The sequence below is a fragment of the Taudactylus pleione genome, unplaced genomic scaffold (assembly GCF_031769625.1).
Source record: "Taudactylus pleione unplaced genomic scaffold, aTauple2 ptg001183l, whole genome shotgun sequence".
In the NCBI taxonomy this organism is placed as follows: Eukaryota; Metazoa; Chordata; class Amphibia; order Anura; family Myobatrachidae; genus Taudactylus; species Taudactylus pleione.
This window is the reverse complement of record NW_028285584.1, coordinates 485,612-513,389: the sequence shown is the minus strand read 5'-3', so window position 1 is coordinate 513,389 and position 27,778 is coordinate 485,612. Positions and strand designations below refer to the sequence as shown.

At 51.0% G+C, this 27,778-nt stretch overlaps 1 protein-coding gene across 1 annotated transcript; it reads left to right on the top strand.

Annotated features, from left to right (window-relative positions):
- Positions 1 to 385: 385 nt before the first annotated feature.
- VPS4A (vacuolar protein sorting 4 homolog A) lies at positions 386 to 27,028 on the top strand. Its single transcript, XM_088462276.1, has 11 exons — positions 386 to 507; positions 6,178 to 6,289; positions 7,314 to 7,458; positions 8,075 to 8,136; positions 21,294 to 21,413; positions 23,692 to 23,848; positions 23,938 to 24,086; positions 25,583 to 25,664; positions 25,871 to 26,090; positions 26,187 to 26,327; positions 26,431 to 27,028. Exons 1-11 carry the CDS (start codon positions 487 to 489, stop codon positions 26,530 to 26,532), a joined length of 1,311 nt encoding a protein of 436 aa, XP_088318402.1. The 5' UTR covers positions 386 to 486; the 3' UTR covers positions 26,533 to 27,028.
- Positions 27,029 to 27,778: the final 750 nt, after the last annotated feature.

Here is a 27,778-nt window from a genome sequence, read left to right as displayed (position 1 = left end):
GACACCCCTGCAAGGCCGTGCGAAGGCGCTTACACGCCTGCGTTCGGCCGGCCAACCACCATCACCACCCGCAAACGGCATTTCCTATCAATCACTCTGCAATGGGTCTGCGTAGCCACTGCGATCGCAGAGGCTAGTTCATGCGCAGCACGCAACAAACGGCCGATTGCGTGCGTATTAGCAACTGCGATCCTTGCTGAATCAGGCCCTCTGCTGCCAAATTCTGAACAGTTCCACAATGACTGCTGCGACTGCGACAGATCTGCAGCAGCCTGATCATGGGATGGAAGTGTAGTTCCCGCTGTGGTAGCGTCACGGTCGCCATGGTGACCACCCACCGCAGTCACACGCTCGGGTGTCACCTGACTCCGGCAGCCGCTTCCGCTTTCCTTAGATGGGTTCAGCCAGTCGTCACTTCCGGTTCCGGCTGAGTGACAGGCCCCGGGATCCGCAGAAACCCTTGAGACACCGGGACCGGGAGATGAGATGACAACGTCAACCCTGCAGGTAGCGAGGAGAGCCGGCGAAGGGGGAGGGCAGAGGCCGCGAGTGCCGGGTATCACTCTCACACAGTGCTGGGAGGGAGTGGGGGAGGTATATGTGTGGGGTGAGGGCAGGATTCAGCAATGATGGTGGGGATGCGAGAAACAGGTTACCCGGGAGGCAGAGGATATGGGGTCTGTGTACTGAGCAGAAGGGGAGGTGGGAACAAGTTTGTGGGGAGAGGGGCAACAACCAATGCAGATAGATCATCCCTGGGGGAGAAACACAAGTTTGGGAGGGTCACAAAATGCAAAGAGGGGGGGTCTTGCGTTGTAGGGTGGGCGTGGTTATGCAGGTAGATGGGTGGGGGGGGGGTAGAACTGGTAGAGGGTCAGGTGTCTGTATAGTTGGCAGGGGGATGTGGGGAGAGGGACAACAACCGATTTAGAAGTATTACTCATGGGAGAGAAACAGGATTGGGGGTCATAAAATGTAAGGAGGGGGTCCTAGAGTTGTCAGAGGTGGAGGGGGGGCCTATAGCATTCAGAGGGCCTATAGCTGGCAGAAGGGTGCAAGGGGGGAACCTGTGCTTGGTTTAAGAACAGGGAGAGCTGGGTACACACCTGAACGTTATTGGCCTGATTTGTGCGCTCCCACGGTCGCATGCGATATCATGTGATTGCCCGTGTTGCACGGCCAATCACACGATATCTCAGGTCAGGCTGTACATGTTAATGAAGGACGTTACAGTGATCGTTCCGTCGTTCATTAAATATTTTAAGTGTGTACCGGCAATCATGCTGTGTCCTGGTGAAGGCAAATTGCCCCGAACATCGGCACGATTGCCAGTCGTTTAGGTGTGTACCCACCCTAAGGTTCAGGGAACCTAGAAAGCCTGTGGTTGGAAAAAGGGTAGAGTGATTATAAATAAAAAAAGGGGTTGCGCATAGATTCCCTTCAGTAGATGCACCCTGACGTCATCTGTTACTATCCACATGGACATAGAGTGGGAAATGTGGCGAGGGTACAGATTGCTTCTTTTGGTGACCTTTAAGGGCATGGAACCGCACTTCCGCCCTCACTCCTCGTCACTTCCAGGTATATCTACTAAAGGGGAACTATACACAACCATTACAAAGGTGAGGGGTTTGTCTGGAAGAGGCTGACTGTGTGTCCATGGAATAATACAGCATACAGTTAGTGCAGAGTGGGGAGGGGACTGTGGAGCTCATTCAGAGCCGTTCATTAGATGCGATCACTCGCACCCAGCGTATGCAAATTCGCCTAAGTGACGGCATGGCAGGAGCTAGCTCGGAAAGGCATAAGCACGCTCACTTTGTGTTGGTGAGCGATCACTTTGTGTCTATTGACGCCCACTAGCGCACGTCATCTCCAGTAAGTGTATTAAAACATTGGTACATCGAGGACCATCGGAAGCGATCGCAGCGCTTGTGGTTGCCTTACCTTACCACAAGCTATGCGAGGACTTCAGTGTAAAAAACAGGCATGTGACATGTACTATGATGCTGCCTGATAATTATGCACGCCTCTGAAACGGCGTTGCTACATTCAGGCACGCCTACGTATGCACCTCCACTCCCCCGTTATTAGTGTCCTGCCCCTGTTACCACCCTCAAACGGCCTCTCCTGTCACTCATTACACTGGGCTATCTTTGCTAGGTGAGCGAGCGGATTCCGATCGCACCGAGTAGTTCGTGCACGTGCAGAACGAAGCGTACGCAAGCGTGGTCGCTTACCATTGGCTGCGAACGAGCGAGCAGGCGCTTGCGAGCGGCTCAGAATCAAGTCCTGTGTCTTGAACTAGGACACCTAAACTGTGACATAGGGGGAGATGTATCAAACTTTCTTAAATAGGACAAGTGGATGTATTACTCATAGCAACCAATCAACTTCCAGCTGTCATATTATAGACTGTTCTATATTAATGATACTTAGAAGCTGACTGGTTACTAAGGCAAGTTCTCCAATTGTCCTCTTTAGGAAGTTTGATACATCTCCCTCACAGACATTAAAGTTTCCAGAAAACACTTGTAATATATCTGCCAAAAAAGGATTATAGGTTGGCCCTTCCACTATGTTGTGCTGATCTCTTGTTAAACATGAATAAACATTTAGTGCTCAGACATTTTACTGTTTGTCCTAATAAGTCAGTTTCATCTGATCGCTTCCTGTTGAGTTGAATCTATTCACCTCATAGTGATTGAGTTTCACCCAAACATCCAGATAAAGGTGTACGTCATGTGATCCTGTGGCTTTGTGCCAGTAAATACAACCGGTGACTCAGGTACTGCTTGTGAGTAGGAGTCACATGTGCTAATATGACAGTACAGGTGTAATTATAGGCTGGAGAGACTGCCTGCTATTGGCAGTGCCTAAGGATATACTGCAGATTGCCAATTTTGCTATATATAGATACTAGTAGGTTCCCATCTTGATCTAGATCTTCAGAGCCCCTTCCTGGCCTGGTGACTGTAGATCGTAGAGCTTTCTTCTGCCGTATATGAGATGATAAACCTGTTTTAGCCAGTGGTATTCACATATAGGAATAGAAAAGTTCTGTGTTTCTTTTTAATCTATATTAAAGTATTATTGAGATTGTTATAATAGTGCACCTTCCTACCTGCAACTAAAAAAAAAAAAGCAAAAGGGGCAGCCCCAAATAGCCAAAATATATATATATATATATAATCTGTCTATAGTGAATATTTACTTTTTTTTTCAGCACTTTGAATATTCCCAGATGAGAATCACTGATTCAATTCTGCGCGATGTTGAATAGCATCAGGAAGGAGCTCCCGGAGCTTTTCGAATAACCGCACTGTTAAGTCCGACTAGAACCACTTAAGACGGAGAATGCCGGTTACCGTGGTTTAAGCTGGGTGTATAGTTGCGGTAGCCGGCACTCTCCGACTAAAGTGCTGGCCACGAGGCTGTTAGCACAACGCTAAGCTGGAAAACAGCTCGATTCTTCACAGGTTGAAACCTCTGATTATATGATTTGGGATTGACTTTATTTGGCAGCTTATCTAGTGAGCGCATTGTTCGGGTGTCTAAAGGCCTCCTAACAAGAAAAAAAAATGTTCTACATATAACTGGGCATTTGTTACCACCAATTTATTAACCAACAAAAGTGGACAAAGTGCTCGATGGGCTAATTAAGGGGATCTCATACCCAAGCTGGCGCTTGGGGATGAGATCATCTCCAAACGCCGGCTCAACAGCGATGGCGGTGACGTCATCGACTTGGCATTACTGCTGGGTCGGGCCACCAGTCTGAAAGGGGTCTCAGGCAGGTCGCACCCGGGATCGACGCGTGTACAAATCCCGGGTGTGACCCGCCAATAGCGATGTGAAAGAGGTATCGGTAACCTGTATTTGCCTGGGTGGTTTCTGTTGTTTAGGAATGGCCTCACTGCTAATAATGGGCACTGGATTTGAGTTTTGAGATGGATCAATTAGAATTTATTATTGTGTAATCCTTTGGAGGTGTATTGAGTCATTTGTCTACTATTGTTTGTTCCTGGTACTGTGATGGCAAATGTCTCCTGAACATTACAGCCACACTCTGTAATTACTGGAGGCACATACTAGTGTACTCTGACCTATGTAAGCCAAATATGTACAGATCCAATCGAGAAAAACGTGCCTTTTGCTTAATAACGTCTGTTCATAATGGAACTTTAAAACTCAGTATAGTGTAAGGTACCCTGCAGTACACGTGCATCATACTAAATGGGGCATCTACCTTGTAAATGGAGGAGGAAATCTCTGTTTTTACGCTGTTCCTGCTCTTACTTTTCTGCTCTCTTTCTCTGTTCCTGGTCCCTTTTCTCTATGGTCCCCAGCCCCGTGTCCCTTTTCTCTCTCTGGTCCCCAGCCCCGTGTCCCTTTTCTCTCTCTGGTCCCCAGCCCCTGGTCCCTTCTCTCTCTCTGGTCCCCAGCCCCTGGTCCTTTCTCCCTTCTCTCTCTCTGGTCCCCAGCCCCTGGTCCCTTCTCCCGTCTCTCTCTCTGGTCCCCAGCCCCTGGTCCCTTCTCCCTTCTCTCTCTCTGGCCCCTGGTCCCTTCTCCCTTCTCTCTCTCTGGTCCCCAGCCCCTGGTCCCTTTTCTCTCTCTCTGGTCCCCAGCCCCTGGTCCCTTTTCTCTCTCTCTGGTCCCCAGCCCCTGGTCCCTTTTCTCTCTCTCTGGTCCCCAGCCCCTGGTCCCTTTTCTCTCTCTCTGGTCCCCAGCCCCTGGTCCCTTTTCTCTCTCTCTGGTCCCCAGCCCCTGGTCCCTTTTCTCTCTCTCTGGTCCCCAGCCCCTGGTCCCTTTTCTCTCTCTCTGGTCCCCAGCCCCTGGTCCCTTTTCTCTCTCTCTGGTCCCCAGCCCCTGGTCCCTTTTCTCTCTCTCTGGTCCCCAGCCCCTGGTCCCTTTTCTCTCTCTCTGGTCCCCAGCCCCTGGTCCCTTTTCTCTCTCTCTGGTCCCCAGCCCCTGGTCCCTTTTCTCTCTCTCTGGTCCCCAGCCCCTGGTCCCTTTTCTCTCTCTCTGGTCCCCAGCCCCTGGTCCCTTGCCTTTATTCCGTCCTCTTTAATTATTGTCTTTGCCCTTGTCCCCCTTACCTCCATGCCTCAGTCCCTGGCCTTTTCCCTATCTGCTCCCCTTCCCTTGTCCCCAGCCCCTCCTCTCCCTATTCCTCTGCCCCCAGCATTCTTCCCTCTCTGGTCCACTGCCTCTGTTCCCGCCACCCTTCCCTCTCTGGTCTCCTGCCTCTGTCCCCGGCACCCTTCCCTCTCTGGTCGCCAGCCTCTGCCCCCGGTACCCTTCCCTGTCTCTCCCCGTGCCTCTGCCTCCGGAATCCTTCCCTCTCTGGTCCCCTGCCTCTGTCCCCAGTATCCTTCCCTCTCTGGTCTCCTGCCTCTGTCCCCGGTATCCTTCCCTCTCTGGTCTCCTGCCTCTGTCCCCGGTATCCTTCCCTCTCTGGTCTCCTGCCTCTGTCCCCGGTATCCTTCCCTCTCTGGTCTCCTGCCTCTGTCCCCGGGATCCTTCCCTCTCTCGTCCCCTGCCTCTGCCCCCGGGATCCTTCCCTCTCTGGTCCCCTGCCTCTGTCCCCGGCACCCTTCCCTCTCTGGTCCCCTGCCTCTGTCTCCGGCACCCTTCCCTCTCTGGTCCCCTGCCTCTGTCCCCGGCACCCTTCCCTCTCTGGTCTCCTGCCTCCGTCCCCGGCACCCTTCCCTCTCTGGTCCCCTGCCTCCGTACCTGGCACCCTTCCCTCTCTGGTCCCCTGCCTCTGTCCCCGGCACCCTTCCCTCTCTCGTCCCCTGCCTCTGCCCCCGGGATCCTTTCCTCTCTCGTCCCCTGCCTCTGCCCCCGGGATCCTTTCCTCTCTCGTCCCCTGCCTCTGCCCCCGGGATCCTTCCCTCTCTGGTCCCCTGCCTCTGCCCCCGGGATCCTTCCCTCTCTGGTCCCCTGCCTCCGTCCCCGGCACCCTTCCCTCTCTGGTCCCCTGCCTCCGTCTCCGGCACCCTTCCCTCTCTGGTCCCCTGCCTCCGTCCCCGGCACCCTTCCCTCTCTGGTCTCCTGCCTCCGTCCCCGGCACCCTTCCCTCTCTGGTCCCCTGCCTCTGTCCCCGGCACCCTTCCCTCTCTGGTCCCCTGAAAAGAACACATAGACCCACAGAATATTTATTCTTTGTTGCAGAAAGCCATCGATCTGGTGACCAAAGCCACAGAGGAGGACAAAAATAAGAATTATGAAGAGGCTCTGAGGTTATACCAGCATGCTGTGGAGTATTTCCTGCATGCCATTAAGTGTAAGTCCGTTGGCAAAATTAGATAAAGGCTGTACTGGGTGACGTGATACAAATACACATAAGGCGCTATGTTGGGTGAGATCTCACGAAGGGTTCCATAGTTTGTCAGGTCAAGAGAAAAGGTATATTCGGCTACACTAACTCCATCACCCTGCACGTAATCAGTGAGCAGGGCATATTTTAATTTTAAAGGGCAAAATGTTATACGTGTTGTATTGCTACAGTAGCTATAGTGATCATGTCTAAAATGCTGCCCTTCAACATTAAAATATGCCCTTCTCACTGATTACATGCAGGGTACTAGAATGAACACTAATGGTGCCATGCTGGTTGCAAAGAGGTGCAGGCATACACATTTTAGTTTAGGTGCGAGGAGATGCAGGCATACACAGGGTGCCAGGCTGGGTGTGAGGAGATGCAGGCATACACATGGTGCCAGGCTGGGTGTGAGAAGATGTAGGCATACACAGGGTGCCAGGCTGGGTGTGAGGAGATGCAGGCATACACTGGGTGTGAGGAGATGCAGCCATACACATGGTGCCAGGCTGGGTGTGATGAGTTGTAGGCATACACAGGGTGCCAGGCTGGGTGTGAGGAGATGCAGGCATACACAGGGTGCCAGGCTGGGTGTGAGGAGATGCAGGCATACACATGGTGCCAGGTTGAGTGTGAGGGGATGCAGGCATACACATGGTGCCAGGCTGGGTGTGAGGAGATGCAGGCATACACAGGGTGCCAGGCTGGGTGTGAGGAGATGCAGGCATACACATGGTGCCAGGCTGGGTGTGAGGGGATACAGGCATACACAGGGTGCAAGGCTGGGTGTGAGGAGATGCAGGCATGCACAGGGTGCCAGGCTGAGTGTGAGGGGATGCAGGCATACACAGGGTGCCAGGCTGGGTGCCATGGACTGCAGGCATAGACATTATAACCTATGTAATGTGGTGCTTGCTGTTGATGTGAATGAGAATTGGGTGGGGAAAGGAAACATGCACCTAAGTAGTTCCTTGTTTTATGACAACAGATGAAGCTCATAGTGACAAGGCCAAGGAGAGCATCCGAGCCAAGTGCATGCAGTATCTGGATCGAGCGGAGAAACTTAAGGATTATCTAAAAACAAAGGACAAGCAAAGCAAAAAACCTGTGAAGGAGTCACAGAATGAGAAGGGGTGAGATGTTCTTCTCTGCATACTGCATGGGGGTATGAGGGGACCCCCTCTTACAGGTGACTTGTTAAGTTTTAACTCTTTTAATATAGATTCTTATACAACACTCCCATGGGTCCCTAATCAGCCTTTACATCAGAGAAGCCAAGGCAGCCGTTTTGGGGCTAATTCAGCAATACCCGTTTCCAGTTGTTGTTCAAAGAGAATCGGTCACCCAAGTCCAATACTGCAGTTTTATTTCCTCCATTACCGATGCTTATGTATAAAAGTGCTTTTCTGACCTAAACCCTTATGTGCTAGTGTATATTTAAAACAAACCTTGATGATTAAAAAGAAATTGAAGATTTACATATTGATGGATATTATCATCAATCTAATTAATACAATGTCTATATGTAATCAGACAAATGTTGACAAGATTCAAAATCTAGATATTTTGTCCTTGATTTACTATTTCATGTTGAAGGTTTGTAGCCATGCTCTTTACAGAATTAGTATTATTATTTATTTCTCAACAATTTCTGGTTTCAGAAGGTCTATCTGTGCTGTGCTGTGCTGTGCTGTGCTGTGTGCAGAACCTGTCGGACAGTCATTGTAACATTATTTTCTATCTCCACAGAAGTGACAGTGATAGCGAAGGGGAAAATCCAGAAAAAAAGAAGCTACAGGAACAACTGATGGGTATGTTCGATGGGGTGTAGCAGTTTTTCTTAGTGGAACAGGAGACTGTATGGGGGTATGATTGGATGTAGAGGTCCCTGTGAGTGGGACAGAGACTGGATGGGAGCTGTGATGGTGTGTAGAGGTTCCTGTGAGTGGGACAGGAGACTGGATGGGAGGTGTGATGGCATGTAGAGATGTCTGTGAGTGGGACAGGGTGGATGGGGGTGTGAAGGAAGTAGAGATTTCTGTGAGTGGGACAGTAGGGTGGATGGGGGGAGGGTGATGGGGTGTAGAGGTTTCTCTGAATGGGACAGGGACTAGATGGAAGTGTGATGGGATGTAAAGTTTTCTGTGAGTGGGACAGGAGACTGGATGGGGTGTGATGGCATGTAGAAGTTTCTGTGAGTGGGACAGGAGGCTGGATGGGGTGTGATGGCATGTAGAAGTTTCTGTGAGTGGGACAGGAGGCTGGATGGGGTGTGGTGGCATGTAGAAGTTTCTGTGAGTGGGACAGGAGGCTGGATGGGGTGTGATGGCATGTAGAAGTTTCTGTGAGTGGGACAGGAGGCTGGATGGGGTGTGTTGGCATGTAGAGGTTTCTATGAGTGGGACAGTAAGTTGATTTGGGGGGGGTGATGGGGTGTAGATGTTTCTCTGAGTGGGACAGGAGTCTGGATAGGGGGTGTGATGGGGTGTAGAGGTTTATGTGAGTTGGACAATAAGCTGGATTGGGGGTATGTGTTAGGGTGTAGAGGTTTCTGAGTGGGACAGGAGGCTGGTTAGGGTGTAGAGGTTTCTGAGTGGGACAGGAGGCTGGTTAGGGTGTAGAGGTTTCTGGGAGTGGGACAGGAGACTGGATGGGGGGGAGGGATTCAGGTGCAGAGGCAAGGTGGCTATGGGTGTGACTTGTAGCGAATGTGAGAGGCTGTGACACGATTGATTGATGTCATGGGTTAGCTGGTACCATCACATTATATTAAACTGTAGAATCAGGTGCTATTGTAAGAAATACAGCTCTTGTCAACTACAGTCAAAGTAGATGACTGAGATAAAGTCTATTTCTACTTCAGGGTCAATAGGGGGTCCACAGGGTTGACCTTGGGGTATAGGTTGGGAACCAAATCCGGGCACCACGCAGTTAAAGCTTTTAGCTCCCAAGATGCACTTGGGTCCACTCTCCCTATACCCCCACCCCCAAGCCAGAAGCACCTCAGTTTAAGTTGGTGCCCGGCCGGAGTCGGGTCACCGGTTAGTGCAGTGGGGAGCTGATTAGTAACCCCTAAGCTTTATTTTTTCTAAAGGACAAAGTTTTTTATTTTTTACTTTGGATTCTTCAGAGCGGCAGCGTCGGACTGTCCATAGGACGTCTAAGCTGCCGCTCCGTCACCCCGCTGGCGCTGAGACGCCAGTACAGATCTGGGGATCTCAGCGGGACCCCCGAGTCTGTACTAGCCGGACTCTGCGGGTGCCCAGGACTGCTGCCGGATCCACGGGGAGCAGGTAAGGCGCGGGTCACCGCTTGCGGTGATCCGCGCATTTGAAATGCAGTCCTGTGCCTCCGGTCTCTGGAGACAGACCGGAGGCGCCAGCAGTGGCGGCGGGCCCCCCCATACCCCGCGTGTCCACTAGACCACCAGGGACTTAGTGTTCGGTGCAGGGAGCCGGCGTCCCGGGGGGTTAATAGCCGGCCAGGGGAGGCAGCCTTCCCTGTTACAGCGGCTCCTCCCCTCAGCTCAGCACGCCTTTCAGTATTATAGTCTGGCGTCGCTGAGCTGCTTCCTCCGCGGGCCACGCTTCTTCTGAGGTCTCCAGCGGCCATTTCTTTGTGGTGCAGCAGAATTCTCCGGAGATGGCAGTTGGTCCAGTCCCCCTGCGTACCTCACCATCAGGTCAGTGTACACAGCGCTGTAGCCTTCCCAGACACTGAATCTGGGTAAGTTGCATGCAGTGTAAAAGTGCAGTATATTATATGACATGTATATGTATATATTTGCATTGTATGTGACTTATGCTAGTGCTGACTGTCTGTACTTTATTCTCTCACCTGTCAGTGTATATCTATCCCTTTTCTTTATCTGCCCTAATACAGCTGTGCTTGGGGTGGTTCTGAGACCTCACATTTATATACTTAATAATATTTGTGAGGTTTGTCACATACTGTTGCGTGCTGCACGTTGCCATATTTTGAGTGGAACTGTGTGTTGCATACTCTGAAAATGGGTCCCTGCAGCTAATTTTTAGTATCAGTCAGGACCAGTATAGCGCTGCTTGATCGCAAGGCTTGGTCAGATATGTCTGACCAGGAGATAGAGCGTTATACTGCACCCATTTCTACTTCAGGGTCCATAGGGGGTCCACAGGGTTGACCTTGGGGATATAGCTGGATCAGGATCCATGGGCACCACACAGTTAAGCTTTTAGCTCCCAGGATGCACTTGGGTCCTCCTCTATACCCCGCCCCCGAGCCACAGGCACCTCAGTGTAAGTTGGTTCCCGGCCGGAGTCGGTCACCGCGCAGGGGGGGCTGCAGGAGCAGCCCCCAGAAGCTTTTTTAGTTTAACATAGATTTTGTTTATTTAATCTTTCTTTTTACTACAGACGGCAGCGAAGGGCTGTCTATTCAGACGCCCACGCTGCAGCTCTGATCCCCGACTGGCGCTGCGACGCCAGTACTTATCTGGGGATCGCGGCGGGAGGACAGAGTCCGTGCTAGCCGGACTCTGTCAAACTCCCAGGACTGCTGCCGGAGTCGCCGGGGATTCAGGTAAGCCGCGCGTCGCTGGCTAGCGGCGGCGCGCGGAATGCCTTAAAATGCAGTCCTTTAGCCTCCGGTCCTGGGGACAGACCGGAGGCTGCTGGCAGTGGCGGCGGGCCCCCCATAACCCGTGGGACCACTAGACCACCAGGGTTAACAGGCATGCGGGAAGCCAGCATCCCTGGGGTTATGGCCAGCCAGGGGAGGAAGCCTTCCCTGTCAGCTGCTCCTCCCCTCAGCTCAGCGCGCCTTTCAGCACGCAGTCTGGCGTCGCTGAGCTGCAAACTCTTCGGCCACTCCTCCTCTGTGGTCTCTGGGGGCCATTTTCTATGTGGCAGCGCAGATCTCAGGGAGCACGCGGACCGGTCCCCCTGTGTACCTCTCCCCCGATTTAAGGACAGTGTACACAGCACTATAGCCCTCCCAGACACTGAATCTGGGAGGTTGATTGTAGTGGAAAGGTGCAGTGAGTATATCTTCCTGCATGGTATGTGACTTTTGCTAGTGCTGCCTGTCTGTGCTTATTTTCCGCTTACTGTCAGCTTATACCTGTCCCTTTCCTTCTCCTACAAGCCCTATAGGTGTGTGGGGGAGGGGCGTTTCTACTGACCTCACTTATATAGATCACGTATTTGTGAGGTCCGTCACATACAGTTGTGTGCTACACAGTGCCATATTGTGGGCTGTTGTTCAGCACACCGGTGAGTGCGTTTACTTCTGCCCTGTTGCCAGATATATTTTTTTGACTATATAATATATTCTGTCATGTCAGACGAGGAGGTTGAGCGCTCAGTGGCTCCGGTGTTGGCCTCCTGCGGACGCTGTTCTGCAGGAGTGGATAGGGAGGATTTGTCACAGGATGGCCTGTGTAGTCGATGCCAGGTGGCTCCTGGCCCATCCAGACCTTCTCTGACGCAGGAACCACCGTGGGCGATGTTTTCTCAAGTGCTGGTGTCTATTGCGGACCGTCTGTCGGTCCCGACTGCTCTCCCTACTAGGGCGTTGCCCCAGCCGACCATCCCTCATTCCCCGGGTGTCCCGCAGTTATTGCGGAGTCCTCCTGGGTCTCAGTTAGTGGGTCCCTATGCGGGGTTGCCTATGTAAATACAGGCTTCCCCTGTGCCGCAGCAGCCTGTGGTACCTTTTCAGGCCCCTATGGCGACTCCTCCACCCTGGGTGGATGTGCTCTCCAACTCCCTGCAAAATTTGGCGGCCGCTTCCTCGGCTTTTCAGTCAATGTTGCAGACTGACATGCCTTCTAGGATTTCAAAACGCCCACTCATGACACGGGCTGCTCAGGTATCGGACTCAGAGGGTTCCTCAGATGATGGGGAGGTCCCTGATGACACTGACTCGGACGCCTCGGTCCAGGAAATGGATACCAAGTCGTCCATTAATGTGCGAGCACTAGTTAGGGCGGTGCGAGCTATTCTTCTTATAGAGGATGAGGCACCGGTTCCTGAGTCGAAGTTTCCTAGTTTCAAAAAAACTAAGGTGGCTTCTGCGGTGTTTCCCCTGTCGGATCAGTTGCCGGATCATATGGCGGTAGCTTGGCAGGCGCCCAGTAAGAGATTCCTTCCTCAGAAGTGGTTGGCTTCTAATTATCCCTTCCCTGAGGCACATTGTAAAAAATGGGAAACTCCACCGGCGGTGGATTCCCATGTCACCCGTTCAACTCGGGGCGCTACCTTACCATTACCGTTGATATCCTCGCTGAAGGATCCCACGGACAGGAAAGTTGAGACTTGCTTAAAGTCTATTTACTCCCTCTCCGGGGCGGTGGCCCGACCGTCCATGGCCATCTCCTGGGTGGCCAAGGCCATTGAGGGGTGGGCCAATGCATTGGAAGATACCTTCCCGGACGACGCTCCGGATGTCCAGCGGGCGTTGTTGGGACAAATGAGGGACGCTGCTTCTTACATCGGAGAAGCTTCTTTAGATGCTAGTCTGCTGACCTCGCGGGTATCGGCTGCAGCGGTGTCTGCCCGCCGATCCTTATGGTTGCGGTCCTGGAGAGCGGACTCTGAATCAAAGAAAGGTCTGGAGGCTTTACCTTTCAATGGGGAATTACTATTTGGTCCGGACTTGGACAAAATAGTGGATACCCTGGCTAAATCCAAGTCGGCCTTCCTCCCTTCGGCGGCACTGCCTGCTAAGGTTCGGAGTTCGGCTTTTCGTTCCTTTCGGGTTCAGGGTAAGGCGAAAGGTCAGTCCTTCCAGAGACAGTCTGCGAGTAAGACTGCCTCTAAACCCAAGAAGCAAGCCTGGAGTGCTCGGCGCCCTTCTTCCAAGCAGGAAGATAAACCTGCGGCCTGATGGGACGGGCCTCCCTCTGGGGGACCTCAGAGTGGGAGGCCGACTTCTTCTATTTGCCCAGTGCTGGCACAATACCACCACGGATGCCTGGGTTCGAGAAGTGGTCTCCCAGGGGTACGCCCTGTCTTTTCGGCACAGACCACCCCACCAGTTTTTCTTTACGAGTCCTTCTCAGGACAAGACCAAGGCGTTACAGGTTCAGGAGGCTATAGAGTCCTTGCTGAAAGCAGGGGTCATTGTTCCAGTTCCTCAATCACAACGAGGGACGGGGTATTATTCGTCTCTGTTTCTGGTGCAGAAACCCAATGGTTCTCATCGCCCTATCCTCAACTTGAAGTCTCTGAACAAATTCCTCAGAGTTCCCAAGTTCAGGATGGAAACGTTACGTTCTATCATTCTGGCGATGGAACCGGGGGATTACATGGTGTCCCTGGACATCCAGGACGCCTACCTCCATGTTCCGATAGCATCTTCGCACCAGCGGTATCTGAGGTTCGCTATCCTTCAACACCACTATCAGTTCCGGGCGCTACCCTTTGGTCTCTCCACGGCACCGAGGGTGTTCACGAAGATTATGGCGGTCATGGCCGCACATCTTCGGAGCCAGAATGTACGGCTGCTGCCGTATCTGGACGACCTCCTGTTGCTGGCGAGCTCCCCGGAGGTACTGCTTCAACATCTCCACCTGACGATCGCTTGCCTGCAAGCACACGGGTGGTTGATAAATTGGAAAAAGTCCTCCCTGATTCCATCACAGCGGATGGTTCATTTGGGAGCCCTGCTGGATTCGCGTCAGCAAAGGATCTTCCTGACTCCGGAGAAGGTCGCCTCCCTACAGCTGCGGATACGCAGTTGCCTGAGCAGTTGCCGCCTGTCGGTCCATTCGGCTATGAGAGTTCTGGGGTCCATGGTGTCGACATTCGACATGGTGGAATTTGCCCAGTTCCATTCCCGGCCCCTGCAGGGGTTGATTCTATCGGAATGGAACGGGTTACCTCACCGGATCCGCTCTCAGGTGCTGGTGTTGTCTCCGGACGTTCGGAAATCTTTGGCTTGGTGGCTTCAGACAGCTCATCTCGTCGAGGGGCGCCCCTTTTGGATCCCGGACTGGGTCCTGCTCACGACGGATGCCAGTCTCCAGGGTTGGGGGGCAGTGACCGGCTCATTGTCTCCCCAGGGTCGTTGGTCTGCGGAGGAAGCACTTCTTCCCATCAACATCCTGGAACTGCGAGCAGTATACGGGGCCCTGCAGTCGTACGGCCCCGCTCTTCACGGAAGGGCGGTACAGGTGCAGTCCGACAACGCCACCACGGTGGCGTATATCAACCACCAAGGCGGAACTCGCAGTCGGGCAGCGATGTCGGAGGTGTCTCACATCCTGACGTGGGCGGAAGGTCACATTCCAGCGATCTCGGCGGTCTTCATCCCCGGAGTCCTCAATTGGGAAGCGGACTTCCTCAGCCGTCACGACGTGCATCCCGGGGAATGGTCGCTTCACCCAGAGGTGTTTCAGCTACTCGTGGACAGATGGGGACTGCCGGAGCTGGACTTGATGGCCTCCCGTCACAATCACAAGTTGCCCGTTTACCGGTCAAGGACAAGAGACGCAGGCGCAAGTCTGGTGGATGCGCTGTCGGTGAAATGGTCTTTTCACCTGGCGTATCTGTTTCCTCCGATATCCCTACTTCCTCGGGTTCTGCGGAAATTCAAGCAGGACGGCGGCACGCTCGTGCTGGTGGCTCCGGCGTGGCCCAGACGGCCTTGGTACTCCGATCTCAGGAGCCTCTCTATCGACTCGCCGTACCTTCTTCCTCAGCGTCGGGACCTGTTGTCTCAGGGGCCCTGCCTTTACCCGGATCTTGGTCGGCTGTCTTTGACGGCGTGGCTCTTGAGACAGCCGTCTTGAGGTCTCGGGGCTTCTCCAGTTCGGTTATTGGAACCATGCTCAGGGCACGCAAGCCTGCTTCAGCACGGATTTATCACAGAGTGTGGCACACTTACTTTCAGTGGTGTGAGTCTAGACATTATGATCCTCAGGTGTTCCAAGTTTCTAGGATCTTGGAATTTCTTCAGTCAGGATTGGACCTCGGCTTATGCCTTGCATCTCTGAAGGTTCATGTGTCCGCCTTGTCCGTGTGGTTTCAACGGTGGATTGCAATACTGCCAGACGTTCACACCTTTTTCAAAGGTGTTCTCAGGATCCAGCCTCCCTTTGTGCCTCCTGTGGCTCCTTGGGACTTGGCAGTGGTGCTACGGGTCCTGCAGGGTCCTCTGTTTGAGCCTCTTGAGTCGGTGGAGCTCAAGTGGCTGACATTTAAGACTGTTTTTCTCCTGGCAATTGCTTCAGCCAGGAGGGTGTCTGAATTGGGGGCGCTTTCCTGTCGCCCTCCTTTCCTGATTTTTCACCGGGACAGAGCGGTGCTCCGCACACGTCCTGAGTTTTTGCCCAAAGTGGTCTCGAAGTTCCACATTAATCAGGAACTTGTTGTGCCAGCTTTTCAGTCCCCTGATCTTTCAGCTGGTGAGACTTCCTTAGATGTGGTCCGGGCACTTAGAATTTATGTAGACCGGACGGCTTTGGTTAGGAAGTCTGATTCCTTGTTTATCCTCTTTGGTTTTCACAAGAGGGGTTGGCCTGCCAACAAGCAAACGTTAGCCCGTTGGCTTCGTTCCGTTATTTGTGAGGCTTATGCACAGGAGGGTTTACCTGTGCCAGCCTCTGTTAAGGCTCATTCCACTCGTTCTGTGGGTCCCTCTTGGGCTGCTAGACGTGGCGCTTCTGCTGTTCAGCTGTGTAAGGCGGCCACTTTGTCTTCAATTCAAACGTTTTTGAGGTTCTATGCGTTTGACACCTTCGCCTCTCAGGATGCATCCTTTGGGCGCCGGGTGCTCCTTTCAGCACAGGAGCGTCCCCGCCCTTAGTTGAACTGCTTTGGGACATCCCCAAGGTCAACCCTGTGGACCCCCTATGGACCCTGAAGTAGAAAACAAGAGATATGGTAAGAACTTACCTTTGTTATCTCTGTTTCTACGAAGTCCATAGGGTCCACAGGGCGCCCGCCCTGACGCACCTGGCTTCAAATGGGCTGTGTGGCTGGTCACCGGTTTTCCGTCTCCCATTTCTGTGAGTATGGTTTCTTGTGTGTTCCAGTCTTCCTTCTCTCTGTTCCATATTCTCCTCCGGCCTAGGCTGCTTACCAACTGAGGTGCCTGTGGCTCGGGGGCGGGGTATAGAGGACCCAAGTGCATCCTGGGAGCTAAAAGCTTAACTGTGTGGTGCCCATGGATCCTGATCCAGCTATATCCCCAAGGTCAACCCTGTGGACCCTATGGACTTCGTAGAAACAGAGATAACAAAGGTAAGTTCTTACCATATCTCTTGTTTTTTACTATCCTGCAAGCCATGTGCTGCAGGTGTTAGTGCGGAGGATTTAACTCTTAAAGGGTTCTGTATGTGGTGTCATCGGGTACCGGCCCCTTTCACGACCCCCTTGGGCGGTTTGTTTTCTCGGGATCCTCTCAATTGCGGGTCGCCGGGCGGGCCCTATTGTTGTACCTCATCTGGGGGTTACTTCACCATACTGCCCTTTTCATCTCAGGGTATCTTGCAGTTTCTTGCACTCTTCCCCTTAGTGAATGTTGACCTGCACCTGTATCATACACCCTCAGTATTACGTGCCTTCTGGTTCCCTGTTGCTGACTAGCGGGTGGAACGCATGGCGGGACTCTGGCTGTTGCCAGATATGAGATATTACAACAGTGTTTGGCCTCATGTCCCAAATTCCCTGGAGGTCTTCACGAGCCCCTCCTGGGGTGGATGGGCGTGTTACTCGTCTGATTACAAACGTTACTACGCATCCCATTCCTGCGTGGTCGGATTCTTCCGATCCGTAGGTGGTAACTCTGCCTGAAATCAGTATACTTGCTTTCAGGGGTTGTTACCCATTCTACCATGGCTATAGCATGGTTGGTTAATACTGTTGCATACTGAGGTGATGCATTTGTAATGTTTTTTCCCCTCCAACACGTCTGGGGTTCAAATGTTTTTGGTCGCTCATGTAATATATGCAGTTGTCATAGGTGGAAATGCCTATATTGGATACCAGTCTCCTAACTTTCAGAGTTCCGGCTGCGACTGTATCCTCCGTAATACCCTATGGCTGCGCTCTGGGAATGCAGAGGTGCAGATACCATCTATAGGGTAGATCTTGTTGGGTCCTGACCTTGACAGTGGCAGTACAAATTTACCGCCTTCAGCTATGCCCACTACAGGGCCTCAGACTAAGATTAAGTTTTTTTTGTCCTCTGGGTCAGCCTAAAGGTCTGTTTCTTCATAGACTGTCGGCCTTTACAAGAGCCGACATATCCAGTACCGAGCAGGCCTGGACTGCCAGCCGATCCTGTTGCTGAACCTACGGATATATCTTCAGCCTGACGAGACAGGCCTACCGCTGGGAGATGGCGATTTTCTCAGTTCGCCCGGTACTAGTGTCAAGTTGCCGCGGCTACGTGGGTAGGAGGGTACGCCCTCTCCTTGCTCAGGCGGCCTATTTCCATGTGATGGTACGCAGGCCCTTTTTCGGACCCGAACAGGGCCTTACAAATCCAGAAAGCTATACAGTTGTTGCGGTAAGCGGAGCTAATGGGTCATCCCCACGTTCTAAGCGAGGGACTGGTTGTTCTGCTTTATTTCTGGTGCGGTGGCTGAATGGTCCTCTTTGGCCTATTCTGTCTCAATTCCCTGAACCAGTTCCTAAAGCTACCTGGGCTCAGGAGGCAATCCCTATGCTCCATCATACTATGTTTGGAACCTGGGGACTTTATGGTATCACTGGATATACAGGTCGCGTGCCTACGGGTACTTACGGAGACCTTGCCTCAGCATGGACTGAGGTTTGCTGTATCACAGCACTTACAATTTTTCGGGCTCTGCCTGTTGGGACTGTTCTCAGCCCCACAGGGGTTTACCAGCGTTTTGGATTTTCTGACAGTTTTTCTGTTCAGTATATCCTAATGCTCCTGTACCTGGATGGCCTCCTGCTCTTAGCAGGATCACCGGGGTACTTTACAGCCGGGTCAGGTTGACTGTGGCTTCTTCAGGGTGCAGACGTTTAATCAATGGGGAAAAACTCCTCCCTGCATCCCTCTCTGGGTATTCTTCACCTAGGAGCCCTGCTGGATTCCCAGAATCTGAGAATTCTTCTGGCATAAGACGGCTTCTCCACTCTTCCATTAGGAGTACATGGATGTCTGCGCAGTCGACATATGTCTTTACACTCTGGGATGCATGGTCCACTATTCAGTGTCTGCCTTTGGAAGGGTGGAATGGGCTTAGTTCCATTCCAGGCCTTTCCATAATTGGTTTATCTCCAGATGGAACAAGTTTTTTCTGTCTGATCACTGTTAAAACGATGATGCTCTCCTCGGAGGCAAGTCGGTCCCTTTTCGGGTGACTATGGCCATCTTGTCCAGGGTATTTTTTGCTAAGGACAGTGTCTGGTTCGCATCCATTTCAGTGCAGTTGGATGTCTGTCGATTCCACCCTGTCAATTAACTTGTTGGAACTTTAGCCTGTCTTGGGCCTTCACTCGGGCATAGCTCTTGTTTCCCGGTGAACCTGAAAAAGTTCAGTCCGACAGGGTCAGAACAGTGGCTTCCTTTTTAGCAATACTGTTCGTTGGGTGGCACTGTCAGGTATGTCATACATTTGGACATTGTCCGAGGGTCTCCTCCCGACCATCTCGACAGCGTTCATTTCAGGTGCTCTCCATTGGGAAGCGGGAGTCCTCAGCCGTCACGACGTGCATCCCGGGGACTAGTCTCTTCCCCAAGAGCGGTTTCATCTCCTGGTGAGCAGGGGGGGCCCTTCTGAGGTGACCCTCATGGCTTTCTGACTCTATCACATTATGGTGTTACAGTCCAACTCTGGGGATTCTGAAGCAACCTTCAGTGACTCTTTGTCGGTGAAGTGGTCCTTCCAATTTGCGTACCTGTGTTCTCCGGTCTCCATTCTTCCTCGAGGGAAGTGTTTCAATTGAGGCGGAGATGCTTTCCTGCTGGTGGCTCCTGATTGCCCCAGATGTCAGGGGTACTTGGATTTTCGGAGTCTCTCCATCGATACTCCATTCCTGATGCTTCACTGCCCAGACCTGTTGTCTCAGGGACCTGGGGTTTGCCTTGGACCTGGGTCGTTTGTCTTTGACTGCGTCCCTACAGTGGTCTTACGGCTTCCCTGGCTTTGTCATCGTTGGAATGATTAGAGCACATGGATCAGCTTTTGCTGGGACCTACCACAAACTGTGGCAGCCATAATTCTTATGGTATTATACCTGTTGATACGATCCTCCGGTGTCCAGGATTTCCAGTTATTGCCATTCCTTCCGACTGGCTTGGGTTTCACCCTCGGCCTGGCCTTCCTGACAGTGCGGATCTCTACACTGTCAGTATGATTAAGATATGGAATTGCTCCGCTCTGGTATCCAGTTCATCCTTTGGAGTGTTTTCTGGATTATGCCTCCATTTGTCCTCCCTAGGGACTCCTTGGGAGTTAGTACTGGTTCTTCGTTCCCTCCGGGGACACTCAATGGAACCACTGGTTGTGATAGCCATTACATGGTCTATTGCTTTGGCTCTCTCTCTTTCTCTCACGGTGTTTCTGTCGACCAGGTGAGTGTCGGAATTTGGAGCGTTCTCATGTGGCTCCCTCTTCTGGAGGGCATCATGTCAGGGTGTGAGTTGCTCTCGCCCTGTGTTTCTTCTTAGTGATTTTTAGGTTCCATATTATTCTGGAACTTATGGTACGGCCGTTCAGTCCCCAGTCCTCTCGGCTGGTGTGGCCTCTTTGACTGTGGGCCGACCTCTGTGGATTTATGTGATCCGTTCAAGTTCCTTACGGAAATCGGACTCCTTATTGGTGGTCTGAGATTTCTGGTTTTAACAGGAAAGGATGGCCGGCCTATAGCCAAATGTTGGCTGGATGGCCTCGTATGTCTTCTTCAGGGGCCTACCCATGGGTAGGCCTTTCTGTTGATGAGGCTTGTTTTTTCTCGTGGGCGGCTCGCTGTGGCGCCTTGGCTGTTTTGCCTTACTAGGTGGCCACGTGGTCTTCGGTCCACACCTTTTTTAAGGTTCTAGGCATTGGTTTCCTTTACCTCTCAGGATGCTTCCTTTTTGGCGGCGGATTCTCCTCTCAGCACAGGAGCGTCCCCCACCCTTGGTTTAACTGCTTTGGGACGTCCACAAGGTCAACCCTGTAGACCCCCTATGGACCCTGAAGTAGAAAACAAGAGATATGGTAAGAATTTACCTTTGTTATCTCTGTTTCTACGAAGTCCATAGGGTCCACAGGGCGCCCGCCCTGACGCACCTGGCTTCATATGGGCTGTGTGGCTGGTCACCGGTTTTCCGTCTCCCATTTCTGTGAGTATGGTTATTGAGTGTTCCAGTTTTCTCTCTCTTTTTCTCTCCTCCTCCGGCCTTTGGCTACTTACAAACTGAGGTGCTTGGGGGGTGGGGTTATAGGGAGAGTGGACCCAAGTGCGTCCTGGGAGCTAAAAGTTTTAACTGCGTGGTGCCAGGATTTGGTTCCCAACCTATACCCCAAGGTCAACCCTGTGGACCCTATGGACTTCGTAGAAACAGAGATAACAAAGGTAAGTTCTTACAATATCTCTTGTTTTATTGACTAAGCTAGTTATCAAGTGAAACAGGGACTTGATGCTAGATTCCACCAGGCACTCTAACACGTGTCACACCTATAGTGTTTGTACAGATGAATGGGAGTGGTAAGTGGAAACAGTATGAACTGGTGATTCTGCATCTGGGTGTAAGAAGAGACATGATGAACAATCGGGTGATGTAGTGAGTGTAAAACAGATGGAAAGGTGAATCTGTGTATGATAAAAGACAGGACGAACAGTTGGCAAATGATGTGAGAGTAAAAGAGGAGGATCTGTGTGTGACGGGAGACACTTGGGTTACTGAGGTGCATCAGTATTGTGTATTACACTAAAGCACTCCAGTCCCCGTTTACCCTGATTATTATCGTACAGATTGTGACTTTGTTCTTCCTCCATTCACTATTAACCTTTGTGAATTGTTGCAGGTGCCATCGTAATGGAGAAGCCAAATGTCCGGTGGAATGATGTGGCTGGGCTGGAAGGAGCAAAGGAAGCTTTGAAAGAGGCTGTGATTTTGCCCATTAAATTCCCCCACCTGTTCACAGGTCCGTATTCCCTAACAATACAGAATGCCCCCTATTTCCTCTTGTGTAACATTCTCTCACCGTATTTGAAGCCCAGGTGCTGGAGAGGTGATGCTACTGGGTAAGGTTCAGTTCTCATCAGGGCCTGTGCACTGAAAGTGAAATCCGATTGGATGGTGTGAGTAAGTTCCAGTCTGTAGCCAGCGCTCATTTCCTGCTGACAGCTGAGTTTTAACCAATGGCTCCATCTCCCTAGCTATCGTTGGTCTCTGCACATGCCAACTCCTCTTTCTGTCCATTTTGTAAGGTGCCCCAGTGAAGAGACTTCTACCTGGGGGGGGCGGCATTGGTTTGCTTCGTCAAAACTCCATTTGATGATAAGATGCCACATTCCCTATTTGGGTCAGAAGAATCAAACTGACTGCTATACGCATCAGAGACCGCAGCACTGTGTGATGCCTGCTGGCAATTCCAGGGCTAACGGCGGAGGACTACCCACAAAGCTGCAAAAATAACAATGATTGCAGATCTTCTTATTAAGAAAAATATTGCACAGGGATTCCATGTAAATGAATGTACTAATCCTGACCACAGCTAAGGGCCACAATTAGGTGCGAAAAGCCGTTTTCGGCGATAAAGTATCGCGAGTGTCATTTCGCCATGCGAAAAGTTTCCTCCGTATTCAATTCCGGACACTTTGCACCGGTGCGGAAACTCAGGGCCTGATTCAGAGCCGGACGCTATTTGCGAACGGTCGTTCAGAAAAAGGGGCCGGCTATTTAAATAGAGCGCTCGCTCTTTGCGGTCTGTTGACGCCTCTGTCTGAGCGAGCGAACGAAACATGCCCTCGCTATTTTGTAAAGACGCCCGTTGGCCGTACGCATCATATGTCATCGCCGCTATTTATTAGATTAATCGAGTACATCGAAAGGCGTCTGAACTGCTCGCAGTGCTTGTGGTAGGTTTTACTTCCCGCAATCACTGCGAGCAGTTCAGGCTAAAAGACAACCAAGTGGCGTGGTAGATGACACTGCTTTGTTAATTATGCACACCCATTAAACGCCCGTTTTGACCGTTTGGCACGCCTGCTTTCGGATCTCCACTCCCCGTTTTCAAGCACCTTCCCCTGTTACCACCCACAAGCGCCTCATTCTGTCACTCAAATTAGCAGGCCCTCACTGTTTTGCGGGTGCACGATTTCCGACCGCAATGACTGGTTGGTGCATGCGCATTACGACCCATACGCATGCGCAGTTGTGCGAACATCGCTCAGAGCGAACGAGCGGCTCTGAATCAGGCCCTCAGTCGAATGGAACCGGCCAAAAAGTTCCGGCTATGAATAATGAATAGGTGTCGTAAAAAAGTGCAGAATTTGGGTTTTGGGGTGCAAACTTCGGAAAACCCCCCTGCACCCTTGGAACAGTCCCCCAAAGGTAAACTGCGTCAAAAAAAGTTTAAAAAAATACTTTAGATCACCCCAAAAACGTACTTTCATTTTGGGGGTGAAAAAGTCCAAAGTTGGGGGACAAATTCAAAATCTAGCAAAATAGACTCTAGGGAGGTCCCCAAGTATGCCCCAGGTGTTTTTAAGTTTGCAGGTGGTTGCGGCAGGTGCATTTTTAAAGTTTTTTTTAAAACTTCACTTTAGCAACTTTAAAATATGCTAGCACCCATTTTCATGTACCCCAAATTTGCTGGGACTACGTAAAGAAAACTGCTAAATGCCGTTCTTCACCGCTTTTGCAAAGACGCTAATTAGCAGCTATTGAGAGCATTTAAGTGGCCCAAATACCTTCAGCAGGCCTATTCGGGGGTATCTATAGTGATCCCCAATGTCAGTGCTTCTGTTAGGGGGTGTCAGGCTGATTTCCCCAAATCTGACAGCACTTTTCGCCAAGTCCGAATTCGCCGGGTCCCGTTTTCGCCAATTTCTAATTGAATACGGGGATAAGCGGGGACAGGAGACCAATACTTTTTCGCATGGAATACCAGCGATGTTGGCGTCGCGTCTAATTGAATACGCTCCTAAATGTCTCTGATTTGACAGTACCCGTATATGGACATATGAAAGTGCATTCTAAGGTCAGTCATACAAGAACGGCCAGAGATAGTCTATTACTGTTCTTCCCATCTACTCCCCTGTCAGATGTAGATTGAAATTTAATCCGTTTTAAAACAACCTAATAAGTCATAAAAATTGCATGACATCCCAGTTTGTCTTTACACCTCTCTCATGAGTATTCCTCCTGTTATTGTGCATCTATTCACATTGGTGTGTTCTTCTCTCCTCTCCCCCCAGGAAAGCGCACCCCCTGGCGTGGTATCTTACTCTTTGGACCTCCGGGAACAGGAAAGTCATACCTGGCCAAAGCTGTAGCGACCGAAGCCAATAACTCTACGTTCTTCTCTGTGTCCTCCTCTGATCTGATGTCCAAATGGCTGGGAGAGAGTGAGAAGTTAGTGGGCAGATGGTGTTGCATGGAATACAGATGGACCCCAATATTTGCTGTGGACATCATTGTCACCCACTCTTGATGTTTTACAGGCTGGTGAAAAACCTATTTGAGCTGGCGAGACAACACAAGCCGTCGATCATATTCATTGATGAGGTTGACTCGCTGTGTGGGTCTCGGAATGAAAATGAGAGCGAAGCTGCCCGTAGGATCAAGACCGAGTTCCTGGTGCAGATGCAGGGTAAGGCGTGCTCCTCTGTTATATAGATCCTACCCATCCCTAGGCTTCCCTTATGTCGCCATGGTGCACAGGTTCTATTCTTCTATACTTTAGTTTGTCGGTGACATTTTTCTACACACTAGCTGGGATATCTGGCGTTGCCCGGGTTGCAGACTGGACCCTGAAGTACACCTGCAGCCTTTATGTTTTTACATTATCCTCACCTATAACCTGGATAACTGTACAAATTCGGAGTAAATGACAGTGCGGGCAGAGTATTCTCATAGCGTTTGGAATGGGGTATATAAGGAGCAGACTGACTTACAGAATAGGAATCCATATAGCTTCCAACATCACTTGAGTTTCAGAAATCCCTGCAGAACAGAGGGGGTGATTCAGAAGCGGATATGCATGTTAGCAGCTGCAATAGCTGTAATATGGTAATGTAGTAGAAGATTTCACGGCTCCTGCATGCATTACTGAACCGAGCTGCGTCCGTTCGAAGGACGGGGGGGGGAAATGTGTGCCCGTCCGAAATGGCACTGTGTGGCTGAGATCAATCTCCCCTGCTGTTTGTAATCTCCATATGCTAAGCTTTGCCAGGATCAAACAGTCTAAATGTATTAAGTGCTGAGCTGCTCATGAGCCTGCCAGAGTGTGACAGTGGGCCTGATTCAATACTGATCACAACTGCGATTGCGCACGCAGTCTCACTGCAAGATATGCTAATCCATTGCGATCGCTATGCCGTTGCAGCATAACCTAAGGACACCCACTTTACTTTGCACACATCCGTAATGTTGAGCAAGACTGCAAAACCATCGGTATTACAATCGAGTACCATCGCAGCCTCACGCACACTTTCACAGCTCTGACCTTACTCAGGAATTGCTAACCTCGTTGCACGCTATGAGTACTCCAAGCTGCGTACGGCATCGCAGTGGATTATTTATGCACGCCCCTGTAGCAGCGTTTAAATGCCGACTACTCCCCCATCACCACCCACAAACGCCACGTCCTGTCAATCACTCTGCGATGGGTCTGCATAGTCACTGCGATCGCAGTCCCGATCGCAGTTGCCGGTTAGCGCACTGCTATGCATACGCACAATGCAACAATTGGCTGATTGAGAGCGTAATCGCAGTTGCGATCGTTAATGAATCGGGCCCAGTGTGTGTATGAAGCCAGCCTCTCAGCCACAGAATCTGTGTAATTTAAGAGTGTCTCGGTTTTATGGGATTGTGTGACAGTGTGTGGCTATGACAAAGTTCAAACCTAGGCAGAAACCTAATCCTGGTCAAACTACACCACCATGTCAAATTTGCTGGAGCTAGGTCCAAAACTTTGGCCGTACATAAAGGACAAACAGACAGACACCCACACTTTCCAGCTTATTATATAGATTTGCTGTACATTTTATCGAGCTGGATTGACCAATAAAATGAGTGTGACCAGATATGCTGAAGATTCCGTTACATTAGTCGTATATCATGTCGTGACCGGCCCTTGTTTTTCAGGTGTCGGAAATAACAATGATGGGATCTTGGTTTTGGGAGCTACCAACATACCTTGGGTGCTGGACTCTGCAATACGAAGAAGGTAAGATTGGTGACTACTGTCCATATCGAACACACTACTTTGCTCTTATTAAGGACCAATAGCATATATTTATTAGTACGATCATGATCTGTAGATTAGATCAAGTAGAAGAGGTTGGGCGGCTTACTTATTTAGCAACTCTCCGAAGCCATAATAGTTAATAACTATGAATAAATGCTTCATACAGATTGGCTTCTGAATTGCAGGTTTGAGAAGCGGATATACATCCCACTACCAGAGGAGGCAGCCCGAGCCCAGATGTTCCGGCTGCACTTGGGTAATACGCCTCACAGCCTAAGCGACGCAAACATTCGCGAGCTGGCGAACAAAACCGATGGTTACTCTGGAGCCGACATCAGTATCATCGTGAGGGATGCACTAATGCAGCCCGTACGCAAGGTCCAATCAGCCACACACTTCAAGAAGGTAACGTCGCGGAGAACCCGGAATTGTGGAGAGTTGAGGAGAGTGCATAGCGGTGGTAGTGAGACGAGTACTGATGTGGTGGTTCTTCTCTGCTAGGTACGAGGTCCTTCCCGCACCAACCCTGGTGTTACAGTAGATGACCTCCTGTCGCCATGTTCTCCTGGAGAACCTGGGGCTATTGAGATGACTTGGATGGAGGTTCCCAGTGATAAACTGCTGGAGCCTGTAATCTGCATGGTGAGTAGGAGCCATATTTCACACCCATTGTAACATACACCTGCAGCTACCTTGCGGAACCAGTGGTCAATCTTAGCCACTCTCACCTTCTCTTCTCTCTTAGTCTGATATGCTGCGATCTCTGGCTACCACCCGACCCACAGTGAATGCAGAGGACCTGTGGAAAGTGAAGAAATTTACAGAGGACTTTGGGCAGGAAGGATGAGGTCCAGTGGGCACTGTGAAGGGAGGGGGGGCATCGTGTTTGCTTGCTTATATTTAAGTGCCCCTACTGGTAACATCGCAGGAATCTGCAGGCTCTGGCTACCCTCTCCTATATTCAGGACTCCTACCCTCCCCTAGGGCCCTGCACCAAAGGGGAGGCTCCACCCACCTTCAACAAGCTTCATGTCTTTGAGGTTTACATTCATTTGCCATCAGTCACCAACCCCTCATGTGACTGCCTCCACCCAACCCAGCAAACTGCAGGAAGCTCCTACTCTTCCTCCTTGTCTGACTTACGGTGATAACTGACTTCTAATTGACTGTAAATTCCCATTTCCCTTCTCCTTCTACCCTCCCTGGGAGCATAGGCAGGGTGGTTCCAACATGCCCCCACTGATATCCGCGTCCTCTACCCTCTCCCCGCCGGTATCTGATGTGTGCATTACTGGGGATGAGTGTTCAGCTATGTAAATATATCCTCTCTCTCTTTCAACTCATGTTCTATGTCTGATATTCGTTATTAAATAAAACTGCTGACAGATGCTGTCATCTGGTCCGACCGTGGAGGGACAATTTGCAGGTTAACTAGTTAAGACGATGGGTCAAAAGAACGGATTGCAGTGGAAACTGTTGACACGTTTCCGCTCCAGTTCCAGGTGGTACCATAGGCCCACATGTAACTCTAGGGGACATCTGTTGGTTGTCGCTGGCTGAATTCCGTTGAGTGAATATTTTTGTGTTTTGGTGCCAAAAATAATCCATTCGCCATTTGTGGGACCAGGATGAAGACCGCAGAGAGCCAAGTTAAGGATTGTCCTTGTTGGGATGTTAAGTCCCTCAAACATGCAGAGCTGATGTAATGCTTGCTCTGATCTTGCATACGTTTGCTATTCCCACCTATGCTGTGCTCCCCTGACATGACCAGATACGATCACAGTAAAATTATGACTCTGCTTCTGCCGATCCCCAGCAGCGATCACTGTCCAACTACTGCTCAATGCAAAATGTTTAAACTGTTATTTGTAACAAATGTTCCTGCAGATGGGCATGGCCTCACTGCTAAGAAGTCACCCGATTGTTTGAGTTACCTGCAGGCCTTAAAAGCAATGCTGAGGTCATTCAAATCACATACATGCTAATCTTTCTGATTTCCTGGTGGGCAAAAAAAATGTGGTATGGCCAGATCAGGAATGGTATCCGAACTATAGACAGACAGTAAAGAGGTCAACAATGTCTAGATAGATAGC